At 47.3% G+C, this 15,558-nt stretch overlaps 1 protein-coding gene across 6 annotated transcripts in view; it reads right to left on the bottom strand.

The window, feature by feature from the left end:
- The window catches only part of MTMR1 (myotubularin related protein 1), a 58,732-nt gene that overhangs the window by 41,347 nt on the left and 1,827 nt on the right, over positions 1-15,558 (bottom strand). For all 6 annotated transcript variants that reach the window (XM_060183543.1, XM_016191461.2, XM_016191460.2 and 3 more), the window contains exon 2: positions 10,213-10,318. In XM_060183543.1, coding sequence (XP_060039526.1) covers positions 10,213-10,318 — 106 coding nt within the window. The remainder of the gene's footprint in view (positions 1-10,212; positions 10,319-15,558) is intronic.

A 15,558-nucleotide genomic window follows, 5' to 3' on the forward strand; every position in this document is an offset into this window, starting at 1 on the left:
ATGAGCCATTTCAGGCACAGAGAGGCGCATCTTCTTGAACCTGATTTTAATACGGAGTGGAAGGGGGAGCAGTGGTGTGAACCCCAGGGGGACCTCCAGTGTCTGCACCATACTACGTTTCCAAGTGGTAAAACCCTGTGCTGAGCCCTTGGGCTCTGTTCAGGTCACCTTCTGGGGCAGACCGCTGCTCTCTGTGAGTTCGGGGAGCAGGTGTGCTCCCCTTTGCTCCCTGGGCTCTGTGGCATCTGCGCGCCAGCTACAAGGAGGGTACAGCCTAGGCCCACCAACTTGGGGGTGATTCTTTTATTTTATTACATTTTTTTTTACTTAAGAAAGAAGACATTAACAAAACCGTAGGATAGGAGGGGTAACAACTCCACACATTGGGGGTGATTCTGCGTAGAATCTGGCTTCTGTCTTAATTTTTCAGGAAGTAACAGTCAATGTCCCCATAAAGGGTACAGCAGGGAGTGGGGCGGTAGCACAGCGGGTTAAGCGCACGTGGCGCAAAGCGCAAGGACCGGTGGAAGGATCCCGGTTCGAGCCCCCGGCTCCCCACCTACAGGGGCGTCACTTCACGGGCAGTGAAGCAGGTCTGCAGGTGTCTTTCTCTCCCCCTCTCTGTCTTCTCCTCTCCATTTCTTTCTGTCCTATCTAACAACGATGACATCAATAACAACAACAATAATAATAACTACTACAACAATGAAAAAGAAGGGCAACAAGAGGGAAAATAAGAAAATAAATATAATAAATAAATAAATAAATAAATAAAGGTAAGGAAGTGATTCAGAGAGATGCCAACTCCGTGCTGGCATTACAGGGACCAGAGGACAGTTGGTGAAAGTGGGCTGCCCAGAAGAGCCAGTGCTAAGTGCTCTCTGTGGGTCATGTAGACCCTCCAAGTCAGCGGGGAAGTCTCCCCATATGACAAACGAGGCAAATGAGGCAGCAGGGGGATGAGCTACCTTCACAAGGTCACAGAGCCAACAATAGCAGAATTCCTGGGAATTTCTTCTTTCTTCTTCTTTTTATTTATCTTTTTATTATTTTTTTTTCTTCTACTGCCAAAGAGACGCTCTGGCTTATGGTGGTATCCAGGATTGAACCTGGGACTTTGGAGCCTCAGGCAGGAAAGTCTATTGAATAAATCATGGGATTACCTCCCCAGCCCCAGAGTAAGAATTCAAGCTTAAACAAGCTGAGTGGAGCACCCATGCACCTGCTTTCCACAGGGCTCCCACCTCCCAGGAGGTTGCCCTGCTCAGCTGCCTTCTGTTCGCTCACCTTATATTTATATGTGCGTGTGTGTGCATGTGCGTGTGTGTGCATGTGCGTGTGCGTGCGCGTGCGTGTGTATTTTATTCATTCAGTATTGGATACAGACAGAGAAACTGAGAGAGGAAGGGAGGAGAGAGGAAAAGAAACAGACATTCCTGCAGCCCTGCTTCACTATTTATGAAGCTTTCCCCTTGGGGGTGGGGACCAGGGCATTGAACCTGGCTCCCTGCACGCTGCAGTGTTTGCGCTTAACCAGATACACCACTGCCTGGCCCTGTGATCCACTACCTTAGCTCGCACTCCTGCCTCCACGTGCTCCACATGTGGTGGGAGCTTGTTCCCTACTGTTATTTGCATGAAGCCCAGCACCATGTTCATGGAACCCGTCTCCAGATCCATGCCCAGCCATGCCCACACTCCTCCTCCGTCCGCCTGTGCACTCTTGTCTGTGAAGATAAGTGAGCACTGCACGTAGCTCTTCCATGCAATGTCCACTGAATATGTGAAGCCCCTAGATGATGCGGGGGGGGGGGCAGGGACTGAAGGATCACAGCTGCCACTGGACAGTCACAGGGCTGACACTCAAAGGGTTGAACTCCAGACGGACATGATATGGCACTACATCAGATCAAGATAGGTTGTTGTTACTGTTGTTTTTCTAATTGAATTACCTTGAAACGTATACCTCTAAAGGAACTTATTTTCGAGAAGAAAAATCATTGGAGGATGGGAGATGGGTCACCCGGGAGAGTTCAAGCCTTCCATGCATAAGGCTCTGTGTGCGAGCAGAAGCACAACATACGGGCGTCACGGATGGCACCCAGGGAGAGCCACGGATGGTGGAGTGGTGGTGTGGCGTCTCCCCTTTCTCTCCCCAAATATACAGAACCACAAAACCATGCAGAGGTATTGCACATGTTCAAGATCCTCAATTCATTTCCTACAGCTACATTTAAAAAAGATCTAGGGAGTCAGGCGGTAGCTCAGCAAGTTAAGCACACGTGGTGCAAAGCACAAGAATGGGCGGAAGGATCCCAGTTCGAGCCCCTGGCTCCCCACCTGCAGGGGAGTCGCTTCCCAGGTAGTGAAGCAGGTCTGCAGGTGTCTATCTTTCTCTCCCCCTCTCTGTCTTCCCCTCCTCTCTTCATTTCTCTCTGTCCTATCCAACAACAACATCAATAACAAAAACAATAAAAAAAGGCAACAAGGGCAACAAAAGGGGAAATAAATAAATAAAGTTTAAAAAATATATATTTAAAAAAATCTACTTCTTGTCTCTGACCTCTCCCCAATTCTGCTGCTGAAGCCATCCATCAAAGCTCTTCTTTTTTTTTTTTTTTAATTTTGGTTATTGAAAATTTCACTTTTGATCTTTGTATAGAGACAGAAAGAAATTGAGAGGGAAGGGGGAGTTAGACAGAGACAACTATAGCCTTGCTCCACCACTTGTAAAGCTTCCCCTCAGCAGGTAGGTAGCAGGGGCTTGAACCTGGGTCTTTACACGGTGATGTATATGCTTAACCAGGTGTGCCACCAAATTTCAGTTTTTAAATGGCCATTTGGGACGTCGAATGGTAGCTCACCTGGTAGAGCACACACATTACAGTGCACAAGAACCCAGTTCAAGTCCCTAGTCCCCACTTGAAGGGAGAGAAGCTTCCCAAGCAGTGAAGCAAGTGTCCCTTTCTCTCCCTCTTCCATTTTAATTTGTCTCTATCCATAATAATAGGAGTCAGGTAAGTAGACTGGTTGACCTCATGTTACAATGTGCAAGGACCTCGGTTTAATGCCCTGGTCCCCACCTGCAAGGGGAAAGCTTCGCAAATGGTGAATCAGGGCTACAGCTCTCTCTACCTCTTTTTTTGTTTGTTTTTGCCTCCATGGTTATTGCAGGGGCTCGGTCTCTGCACTATGAATCCACTGCTCCTGGAGGCCATTTTTCCCATTTTGTTGCCCTTGTTGTTACCCTTGTTATTGTAACTATTATTATTGTCATTACTGTCATTGTTGTTGAATAGGATAGAGAGAAATCAAGAGAGAAGGGGAAGAAAGAGAGGGGGAAGAGAAAGATAGACACCTGCAGACTTGCTTCACCACCCATGAAGTGAGCCCCCCGCAGGTGGGGAGGTGGGGAGCTGGGGGCTTGAACTGGGATCCTTACGCTGGTTTTTGTGCTTCATGCCATGTGTGCTTAACCTGTTGTACTACCGCCTGGCCCCTTCTCTCTACCTATCTTGCTCTTCCTTCTCACTTTCTTTCTGTCCCTATCACAAAACTAAAATAAGTAAATGCACAAATACATAAATAGAAAAACTGCCACTGAGTGTTTGTTAAGCTTCATATTTCTTTGCTGAAACTTCTCTCTTTTCTCTCACTTGGTATTTTTCTTGTTTCAAGCATATTTACAGTAGTTTCTTGAAGCACTCTTATGACGGCTTCCTTCAAAGCTTGTTTCATGTAGTTGCAACATCACTGGCATCTGGGTTCTGGCATCTCGCTTCGCTCTGTGCATTCCATTTGAGATCTGCCATGATGAGGGATCCTCAGTGGAAATTTGGACATTGGAAGACTGTGTGAGAGTGTGGATCTGACTGAAACCTTCTGTCTTAGCTGCTTTCTCTGACACTGCTCTAGCAGGATTTTGGGTAAGGACACTGCAGCTAAACAGGGACAATATTCCTGGTTCCCCTTAGGGCTCCACTGACACTGGAGGCGGGGGAGGGGACCCCTTGTCACTTTCCTTATGCTGCTTGACTGGGGTAGGGAACCTGCTCATTTCTAAGTGTTCCTTTTATTTTTTTACTACTTTTATTAGATAGGACAGAGAGAAATTGAGGAGGGGTATACATAGAGATAAAGACTGAAAAACACTTGCAGCACTGCTTCACCACTAGTGAAGCTTCCCCCCATGCAAGTGGGGAGCAGGGGCTTGAACCTGGGACCTTAAGCATGGTAACCTTTGTGCTCAATTGGGTGTGCCACTGCCTGACCCCCTGAAAGCGTTCTTTTTGTGTTGCTGCCCCTTCCCTGGTCCTCCGGCTAGGGAGAAGGCTTTGCTTGTCAGTGCCCAATGGCACTTCCAGGTTGCTGGGAGCTGGGGCTCCTTGCCCACTCTGACTTCTATCTTACACTGCATCCTCATGTCATTTTTAACTGCCCAGGCCTGATCATTGTACTTCCATAAAGAACAAGGAAAAGTAAATCTGTTCCTACTTTGCAGAAGTGCAAATCTGAATATTTTTTTTTAAGAAAGACTCCTTCTCCAGATGCAATGCCAGGAGAGGGGGAGGGGTGGCCCTTCTGTCTCTGTCACAATGGATTTGAGCTGGAGTCCCACAGCTCCAGCAGGCAGGAGGGGAGGGTGTTCAGTGGCTTTAGGGCATGTGCTGTACTCTCCAGTCCCCCACGGCCCCCTCATGGCTGCTTCGCTTGTTAACTGTCCATAGTATACAGCAGTGTTTGCAAACTCTGATTTAATAGCTAGAGGCTCAGTGAGGCCAAAGGGTTGCCAGTGGATTACAGGCACAGATTCTGAAAGTCCACGAGCAAGTGTCCCTTTTCAGACACGATTACTTGATTTAAGAAATATTAACCAGAACCAAGTTCAAGTTTAATGAGGCCTTTCCCACAGACTGTCTCCTGCTTGCCTCGTAAAATCCTTTCAAAAATTTTGCGGAGTGTGAAGAATTTAATCACTGTATTGGCCTACTAAATGACTGGATTTAGTGCTGGATGCCATTCCCTTTCCTCCTTTACTTTTTCACAGTGTCTAAGGGAGAGCTCTAATCACTTTGTGTCCATGGACAAAGAATAAGAGAGGGAGAGAAACAATGATGATGAGTTTGGGACCAGAGGGAGGAGGGTGATTAAAACTACAGTGTTTCAGAGCTGGGAGGCAGCTCACTGGGCAGAGCACAGAATGCATGCACCACTGGGTTCAACCTTGGCATACATGAGTACCATGGACGGCACTATGAAGAGTCCCCTGGATGGAGTGGTACTATTCCACCTCTCCCCCCCGCTCTGTCCCTTCGTCGCCTGCCACCCTTGCTCTCTATAAAGTACACAGAAATGTCAGTCCCAGAATGCTGTTCGGTTCCATGCTCTGGGTTCATTCCCCCAGCAGTACATAAAATCCAGAGTGCCCTGCTTTCCCTGAGACTGACCATAATCAAAATCTTTTGGACAAAATAGAACTGAAGAAAGTTCTAGAATGAAAGGAACTGAGACTTGCAATCTAATGCAAAGTCTTCTTCTTACAGATAAGGAAAGCATACTGGGTTCCAGCAGGCCGCAGAGCTGACTAAGTACACTTTGCAGTGCACCATGTTCCTCTTTTGGGCTTAGTTCTACTTCCAAAACAATAGAAAGTGATCAGCTGTGTCATCACAACTCATAGTTCTTCAAAAATTCCATTACATTCTGTAACTATTTTATCTCTTTTTTTTTTTTTCTGAAATAGTCATATCTTGTTTTAACACTACTGACAAATTCAAGAGAGACTTTGGTTCCTTTGTTAGCTCAGTAAAAGGCAAGTAATTGAGTTGGGGGGGAGGGGCAGGGAGTGAATCATTCTGCTACCCTGGATTCTTAGGCAAATCTTCAGGGTGCTTTGGGGTAAACACACGTGGATACATGTAGTTGATTCCCAGTCCAACAAAAGAGCTGTCTGGCCCTCCAGCTGGCATGGTGTTTTTCACACATCTGTCATTGCACACATCAGTGCTGTAAGTCTGCTCTGCTCTAAGTACCACCCATGCTAGCATTAGCTTTTATCTCTTTTTTTTAAAATAGACTTTTATTTATTATTGGATAGATAGAGAAAAATTGAGAAGGGAGGGGGAGGTGAGAGAAATTGAGAAGGGAGGGGGAGGTAGAGAGGGAGAGAAACAGAGAGACACCTACAACCCTACTTCACCACTCCTGAAGCTTTCCCCCTGTAGGTGTGGACCAGGAGTTTGAACCCAGATCCTTGTACACTATAATGTGAGTGCTTAGCCAGTGCACCACCGCCTGGCCCTTAGCTTTCATCTCTACAGAGAGACCTCAACCACTCTGTTCAAATTTCACCAGGCTCTCAATAGTAACATCCATGATAACATGAGCCATGTTTGCTGTGTTTGTTCTTCTAATATGCACTGAAGTAGTTACATAACATGGGACATAACGAATACACCCATGACATAGCATTGGTACTCACATGATATTACAGCTATCCTTAGCCCACTTTGGGTGATCTGACCATGACCTGTTGGTTTGTGGTGGTAGTAAATAAAAAAGGTTTTAAAAATAGTCTTTGAAACCTAACACTAGTTGCTCATCATTCCGACTTGTAAGAAAGTGCCAGAAACACGATCCCAGGAGTCGGGTGGTAGCACCGGGTTAAGGGCACATGGCGCAAAGTGCAAGGGCCGGCGTAAGGATCCCGGTTTAAGCCCCGGGCTCCCCACCTGCAGGAGGTTGTTTCGCAAGCAGTGAAGCCGGTCTGCAGGTGTCTGTCTCTCCTCCTCTCTGTCTTCCCCTCCTCTCTCCATTTCTCTCTGTCCTATCCAACAACAACAGCTATGGCAACAATAACAACTACAACAAGCACAACAACAAGGGCAACAAAATTGGAAAAATAGCCTCCAGGAGCAGTGGATTTGTAGGGCAGGCACTGAGACCCAGCAATAACCCTGGAGGCAAAAACAAAGAAAAGAAAGAAACACAATCCCATTACCAGCTGCAACAGATGTGAATTCTGGAAGCCTAGTTTTTTCGATTGTATTGTACGTAAGAAATAGGTGAGTCAGGAAAGTGGCTCAGGGCAGAGCACGGGATTTGCATGTGTGAGGGCCCAGATTGAGTCCTCAGCCCTGCATATGCTAGAGTAGTACTCTGGTCTCTCCTACAAAAGTAAGCAATATTTTCCCCAAAAGAAAGGGAGGAGGCATTTGGTTGCAGGCCTATGGGGATAATGATTCACGAAGCGGTCTAGGGAACAAAACTGCCTTTTTTGCAGGCATAGCAGGGAGTTCTGATGTAGGAAAACCCAGAGACCCTCTCTTGAAAAACCAGTAGGAGGGAGTCGGGCGGTAGCACAGCGGGTTAAGCGCAGATGGCGCAAAGTGCAAGGACCGGCGCAAGGATCCTGGTTCGGCCCCTGGGGAGTCGCTTCACAGGCGGTGAAGCAGGTCTGAAGTGTCTATCTTTTTCTCCCCTTCTCTGTCTTCCCCTCCTCTCTCCATTTCTCTCTATCCTAGCCAACAATGGTGACATCAACAACAATAACTACAACAATAAAATAAAAAGGTCAACAAAAGGGAATAAAGAAATAAAGAAATATTTTTTAAAAAGTAGGATACAGGGACGCAAAAGTTGACAGCTCACTCCGGCTTTCCAACTGGATGACTTGGGTTAAAGCCCATGGTCTAATTGTGTGATACTAAGTGAATCAGTTAGCTTGAAAGCTGGTATCTTCATTTAAGTGATGGTCACAATAAAAGCTACCACAATGAGTTGTGTTAAGGTTTAAATGAATGACATGTTAAAAAGCCTTACAAAACTAGCAGTCCCATCATGTACAGTGAAGGCTGGGGAGACTGAAAATGTAGACCCACTCCCAGCAGCTTACAGCGCCAGTATTTCAAGTCAAGATGGAAGCACACAGCTCCAGGGAGACAGCTGCTACCATTTAAATTCTGACCCTGAATGTATCCTCTAATAAATTAATCCCAAATTGAGACTGTGCGGCAAACAGGTCTCTTGCACAATGGGCAATTTAAAACCCTGTGCAGTTCACATGAAACCCCCAAGAAATAGTATCTGAACCTTTCAGGACAAGCCATGCAATGGCTCCCATGCCAAAGGTGTCCCCAAAGCCCATCGTGGGGACCCCAACTTGAAGAATCTCTTTGTAAGGAGCATGTGAGATTATCCTTGTGGTTTAGAAGCACATATGCTTATTACTTTGTTTACATATTTGTTTTACTTCTTTTATCTGAGATAGTTTCATGTGAATAAGAGAAACAAGTCAAAGAATCACTCTAGTCCATGCAGTGCTGGGGGTCAAACCAGAAACCCCAGGCAGGAAAGAGTCCTGAACAGTACCAGCTGCTGTTTAAATAATAATAAAAAAAACCTCCTTGAAGTAAATATAGCAACTCTTGAATCAAATTTCACACTGAATTCACATGCTTGGCTACAGGGCAAATAAAACAAAGACAACTTCAAAGAATCCTCATAATATTTCATCAAAGGTTTTAGCTATGCTCTGGTAGAGAGACTAAAATTCAATTTCTGAAATACAGAAAAGCCTTTTTATTTTATTTTTTCCTGAATGTTGTGTGTTAAACCATATCAAGCTAAGCTCGCCCTGCTCCACACAGTCTATAAACAGAATAGAATCCCAAACCTGCAGTGGCCACTCTCTCCTATAGTCATAGTTAACAGCAAGTCTTCTGCAGAACTCACATGGTGCTAGCAACTAGTCCACCATAATGAAGTCCTCCCAACCCACTTCATTGTCTATAAGGAAAACTACTCCAGCGCCTGGGACCTAATCTCTCCTGAGAGGATCCCTGGAGTCTCTCCATTCTGCATTGCAGGAGGGTAGAGAGATAAAGAGACACCAGGAATCAGTGACGGTGATCCTGCAAACACTCACTGGGCCTGAAGGTGGCATATTTGCCTAGTGGAGACTGGAGGTGTAGACAAGCATAAGAAGCAAGTAGCGGGAAGAAAAATCTGCAAGAACTCCATGCACACTCCTGGAGCTGGCTGGATTACCCAGCTGCTACTGACCTGTGGCTCGGCTAGCCCTGGGCCAGGATAAGCAGGAGCTCCCAGCGGATCTGAATGGAAATACCTCCTGAGTCAGCTTCTGCACTTGTGAAACTTCGGACCTATAGAGCCAGGGTCAGAGCCCTCTAAACAAGGTTTCTGTGATAAGGAATGAGTTAAGGGTCTTTCTTGCATTTCTTAAGGGGTTTGTAAGATGCGATGTCTGGCAAGGACTGTTGGGAGTTTGGGAGACTGTCGATCGAGTTTAGTCGTAGGTACTGAAGGTAATTTGCACATAATTCTGATCATCTGCTATTAGGCAATCATGGCTGTAATACCCTGAAACCTAATGGTATTGCAGTTTCAGTTTATAACTTGCTACTGCTTTACTTCCATTCAGACCAAGTTTACCCACTGCCTCACCAAAGACTGGGCAGGTTAAGTTACTTACGAATGGAGTTTACAATTGTTCCCTGAGTACCTGAGCATGCAGAAATGAAGAAGCCCAATGCCTTGATGAGGAATCAATTATGCTGAACTTTTAAAAAGAAGCAGAGATGGGGGGGCAGGCAGTGGCTCATTTGGTAGAGCACGCATGTCCAAGCCCCTGGTCCCCACCTTCCCTTTCAATGTCTCTCTGGCTTTAACCAATAAATGAATAAATAAATATATATTTTTTTAAAGCAGAGAACTCAACTTTTACCATAAACAAGAAGAAAATGCTCACTTGAGTAAAGACTGAAAAAAATCATGCTGTCCATATGGTGTTCCTTTGGGATTTTGCAAGTGTTTACACTCTAGTCTCACCTGTTGATGCAGAATTCGAACAGGTGGTACCTAAATACGAAAACAAACCGGGAAGTCAGGGAGAGTTCCTCAGATGCTGCCAACACTTCCAAATACTAACAAAGAGAGCCTGTACAGTTATCATGACAAAGAGGAACTGGGTTTTGAAAAGCTGATCACAATCTAAAGACAGCCTTCTCTCTCCATTGCCAAACGGTATATTCTTCCTCTGCATGGCAGCGCTCACAGCAGGTACCCTTCTTCCCTCCTCCCTAACAAGGGACTGCTGGGCCTTGTTGAGGGGGGAAGACTGTCATTTGAAAAAGCAAAACTCCTCAGCTACTTAGCACACTGAGAAGGAAGGAAAGACTCAGAATTGCTTACCTTGTAATCTCGGGATACATTTTCTGACGTCACTGAACCTGAAATCTGACTAGAAATTGTAGCTGCTATAAGCTGTTTACACCATTCAACATGTGATCCTGTAGGACTAAAAGAAACAGCGTGATTAATGTATTATTAAGACACAGGCTTTAGGTGAAACAATAAGCAATGGCTAGGGGTACGTGTCCATTTCCCATTTTCAGATAGTGAGTTGCTATTAGATGAGTTACCTTTACATTTAATATAAACTAAAAGACAATGAGGAAGTATGATTAGGTTCCATGGTGAGCTTAACTGAATTGCTAAATTCTTTTAAAGTTTAATATTCTGGCCTTGGTCAAGTAAGCACATTATTCTCTGTCATTTAATGGAATTTTATCATATCACAATTACATGGAGTGAATATTGTTAAAATAATGTAGTAGAAGGGGACAGGCAATAGCGCAGCGGGTTAAGTGCATGTAGTGCAAAGTGCAGGGACTGGCATAAGGATCCCGGTTCGAGCCCCAGCTCCCCACCTGCAGGGGAGATGCTTCACAGGTGGTGAAGCAGGTCTGCAGGTCTCTGTCTTTCTCTCCCCCTCTCTCCATTTCTCTCTATCCTATCCAGCAACAATGACATCAACAACAACAATAATAACTACAGCAATAAAACAACAAGGGTAACAAAAGGGAAAATAAATTAAAAATAAATAAATAAAAATAATGTAGTAGAAAAATGTATTCTAAAACCAAGTATTTGTCTCAAAGCATATGCTTTTCAAAAATCAGTTTTGTGTTGGTGGCTTTAAATCTAGAAACATAATGTAATTTCAAGTGAATCAAAGGGACTCTTAACTGAGCAAAGCTGACAGTGGGTTTCTAATAGAACAGGCTAGAAAAATGATGTCCTGTATGTTATAATAATACTACTGCACATTCCTGTTAAGTGTTCTGACAACCTGCAAAAGGCTCTTCCAGTCTGTTTTTGTGCCAACAATGTGGTGTGTTAAAAAAAAAAAATGCTGAACAGGGACTAGCCAACTTGCTTCTGAGGTGAGAAAACTCAGGCACTGAGGTGGCAGGCCCTGACAGAAGACAGAGTTGTCTAAACAGAGTCTGTCCTTCTAGGATATGACCCAACCAGAGTGCCCAGCTCACTCAGCTGGAGGGTGAGACAGTGCCCTTCCTGCCACCGACGGGAACTCAGCAGTGAAGCAAGACCGCACTTCTGCATACAACCCTGCCAGAACCTCAAGGACCCATCTTACAGGTGCAGAAGCTAAGGCTCTGGTGCATGACCAAGGTCACGAGACTGGGAGGTGGCCAGGCCACATAAACAAAGTAGGTAGAGAGTACTCAGGACCCTCCTCCTCCCACAGCGTGTCATAGCACTGAAGAACTCAAGGAGGATGGTAGAAGGTGCTTCCAGGAGTTTACCTTGCAGGTAGCTTCCACTGTTAAAAATATCCCTAGGAGGATGCAGAAGTCACATAGGCTCCTAAGCTGAATATGCACCCCAGATCACATCAAATCGATGGGGTTTAGAATCAACAATATTTATACACCTTTCCCATATTTGGGAACTACTCTCTTCCCTGACCCAGCTTTCTGGTCCTTCTGCCAGCCATGACATCACCTCCCCAGACAATAACTAGGATCCACCTGCATATCAGATCTCAGGTTCAGGGGGGAAAAAAAAAACTAGTACAGCCACAGGCCCTTTGGAATATGACTAAAATATGTCTACTAAGCTATCTACATAGCATATCTACATAGGAAGACCCACCCCCCCAACTCTTCAGTCTGCACTACTCCAGCCTTTAGGTCCATGATTGGTCAACAATTTGTTTGGCTTTATATGTTAACTCTCTTTTCAGCTACCAGGTTCCAGATGCTAGCATGATGCCAACCAGACTCCCCTGGACAGACAAACCCACCAATATGTCCTGGAGCTCCGATTCCCCAGAAACCCACCCTACTAGGGAAAGAGAGAGGCAGACTGGGAGTATGGATCGACCCCCACCCATGCTCAGCGGGGAAGCAATTACAAAAGCCAGACCCTCCCTCCACCTTCTGCACCCCACAATGACCTTGGGTCCATACTCCCAGAGGGATAAAGAATAGGAAAGCTATCAAGGGAGGGGATGGGATACGGAGTTCTGGTGGTGAGAACTGTGTGGAGTTGTACCCCTCTTATCCTATAGTTCTGTCAGTGTTTCCTTTTTATAAATAAATAAATAAATAAATAATATTTTTTAAAAAATGATCCTAGGGGCTGGGCAGTGATGCACCCAGTTGAATGCACATGGTACAGTGCACAAGAACCCAGGTTTGAGACCCTGGTCCTCCCTCTGCAGAGGGGAAGCTTTACAAGTGGTGAAAGAGGGCTGCAGGTGTTTCTCTCACTTCTCTCCCTCTCCAATACCCCTCAATTTGTCTCTCTGCAAAGAGAGAGAGAATGTTCAACACCTTAAAAACATCACATCATGGGGGCTAGGCAATGGTGCACCTGGTTAAATGCACACATTATAGTGAGCAAGGACCCAAGTTCAAGCCCCTGGACCTCACCTGCAGGTGGAAGTTTCACAAGTGGTAAAGCAGGGCTGGATATGTCTCTCTGTATCTTCCCCCTCTCTATCTTCCCCTCCCCTATAAATTTCTCTATCTCTATCCAATAATAATTTTTTTAAAAAAATCATATCATCGTGGGAGCGCCAGGAATGATACTAAGGGCCCTCTGGGAATGGTGATATGGTGCTGTGATGTCTCGCCCCTCTCCTCCCTCTAAAGGCCTGGGAAGGCCAGTCAGCAGTGGTTTCCCACACATGTGAGGCACTGCATACATCTCAGGCATTTCAAGAGTAGAAAATACACACCTGCATGGGCGATGAGGCAGTGCTGCAGGTGTCTCTGTCTCCATACAGAATCAAAGAAAAAAAGCAAAGGGAAAGAAAAACCTGAAGCCCCCAGGCTGTGTATGAAACAAGCTCCCAATTTAAATGAAAAGAAGGATTGCTTGCTAGCCGTGATCTACACTGCGGTCTGAGATCCAGAAAGTCAGGGTGTGGGGTCTGTGGGTTGGGAATCCAACTCAAAGCACCACTGATAGGCAGCCCTTGATTCCTGTCATACATAAGTCAAGGACTGACCAGAGCTGCAGACAAGAGGAAGAGGGAAAGGGAGGGAGCTCAGGTTCCTCTTTCAAAGCTAAGTCATCCGAGTGCCCGGTTTTATCTCACTTCTCTCCTTGGGCTGCTCCTTCCTCTACCGGCACCCACCCCGGCTGCAAGTCGAAGGCTGAAACCACCTGGTCACCCACAGAGGGTGAGCTGCTGCCGCCAACTGCCCTTCCCCCTCCAGCTCTCTGCTGTGGGGATCCGGCCTTGGGCTTCCCTAGGATTCGCGGGCGGCGGGGGAGGGAGGCCAGGCCTTGTGTCGCTGCCCTCTAGGAGGAGGCTCAACCAGCTCAGCTGAGTCCATTCTCCACCTTGGGAGACTGTAGAGATAAACAGAGCCAAGGACAAGCGGGCACTAGGAAGCCCTGGCCACCTGAGATGCAAGCGGCCATCTCAACACTGCCTTCCGGACTGGGTGGTGCTTTCTGTCACCTGCAACCAGAGCCACCCTGGCCAGGAGTAGAGGCCTGGATGCAGGTCCTGCGTTGTCACCTCAAGCAAGCCACATCCTCTGATGAGTAGGTGACAAGCAGAGGGAGGGGTGTGGGGTCAGCTTCCACTGCTGTGAGTGGGGTGAGGACAGAGGAGAGAACGGGGGGGGGGCAGGCCTGTTTCCCTACCTCCTGCCCCCATCACAGCTTTCTGGCTGGAGCTCCCCAATTTGCTTCTCAAGCTTCAACTCTCTGGACCTGGGAGCTCAAGACATGAGAGCCCTAGCCACTGGAATGGGGACCCAGAGAGTCAACTAATCACCCTGTCTACCCAGCCCCCTTGGGTGTCTGTCCCAGTCAGTGATCCAGGCAACCCAGACCCCAAAGCGGGCTGTTTCCCACTCCCACAGCGCAGAACCCACCAAGTCACACCACTGCTGATGAGGGTCCCAGCAAGTCTCCTGTCCCGACTACTACTCCAATTCCTTTTCCCCGCCCGCCCACCATTTCTCTGTGTTCTTCAAGCTCAACAATGAGCTCCCCCTGAGCCCTGGCCCCCCACTCCTGTCCTGGTCCCCAGCACAAATGGCCCCCACACTCTAGGCTCATGTGAGGCGAAGTCCTCCAGTGCTGCTTAACATTCCTACTCAGGAGGTCATTCCCCTCGCAGGCATGGCCAGCCTGCCCCCCTCAGCCTGGATGCCCATATCAGCCTCTTAGCTACCTCCTCAGTCCACTGTCCGCCAGAGGACAGCACCCCCTGCAGCGGACCCTCTGCCTGTCCCCCGCCCTCCGCTGGGGCCACTGGTTTCTGCTGTTGTCCTGTCAACACTTCTTCCCCTATCCTCCCTGCAGGAGGACAAGAGGACAGGCGCACAGACCCTAAGCACCTATATGCTGGATCCGTCACATACGGGTGTCCCCTCAGTCTGGCTTTCCATGAACAGCCCACCCCAAAGTGCAACCCCCCAGGTCTTGCCTCCCCAGCTTGTCTGTCCTCCCCTGGAGGAGAGGTTGGCCTGCTTTCTGTCTTCCGCTGGTGCCAAACTCCCACACCATGTGGGCAGGGCTGGGCTGGGGGTACTGGTCCTCTTCCGTCACCTTGGGCTGCATGGAACCACTGAAAGTTCCAATGCCAGTCCCATCCCAACCTCACCTGCTCAAAGTCTTCCTGTGGCCCCCAGAGCCAGGTGATCACAGGCCTTCCCTTGAAACTAAGGCACATGAGTGGAAGGAGATTGCACTGGTCGGACCAGTAAAACAAGACAATCATGAGAATGCCGGGACAGGTGGCTGCCTACCCTCCTCAGAGCTCAGGAGGTAATTCAAAGTGCAGAAGCCCCAGTGGGAGAGAGAACCGACCAAGTAGGGTGTGTCTTGTGCAGCACATGTGGCACATTCAAGTCCTGGCACCACGTGGAAGTACCATAGCATGGGGGGAGCTCTGGGGACCTATAGTGTTGTGGTTTCTCTATCTGGCCTGAAAGTTGGCCCAAGAGCAGTGAAACCACTCATATTCCAGGCCCCAACTTCACAAAAAGTTTAAAAACAAAAACAAACAAACAAAAAAAACCAGTGCAGCATCCCAGGCTCGACCCTAGAGGTCAAGGATGGATGTAGAGTGGGACCAAGAACGTGCTTCTGCAACAAGCCTGAAGTGAGTGGGATTCGGGTCAGACAGAATGCAGAGCCGAGCCTGAGAAGCTCAGGCCCACATCCCGAGGAAGAGCCAGCTGGACCCCAGTCTTCCCCCTCACC

This window comes from Erinaceus europaeus, chromosome X (genome assembly GCF_950295315.1).
Source record: "Erinaceus europaeus chromosome X, mEriEur2.1, whole genome shotgun sequence".
NCBI classification, from domain to species: domain Eukaryota; kingdom Metazoa; phylum Chordata; class Mammalia; order Eulipotyphla; family Erinaceidae; genus Erinaceus; species Erinaceus europaeus.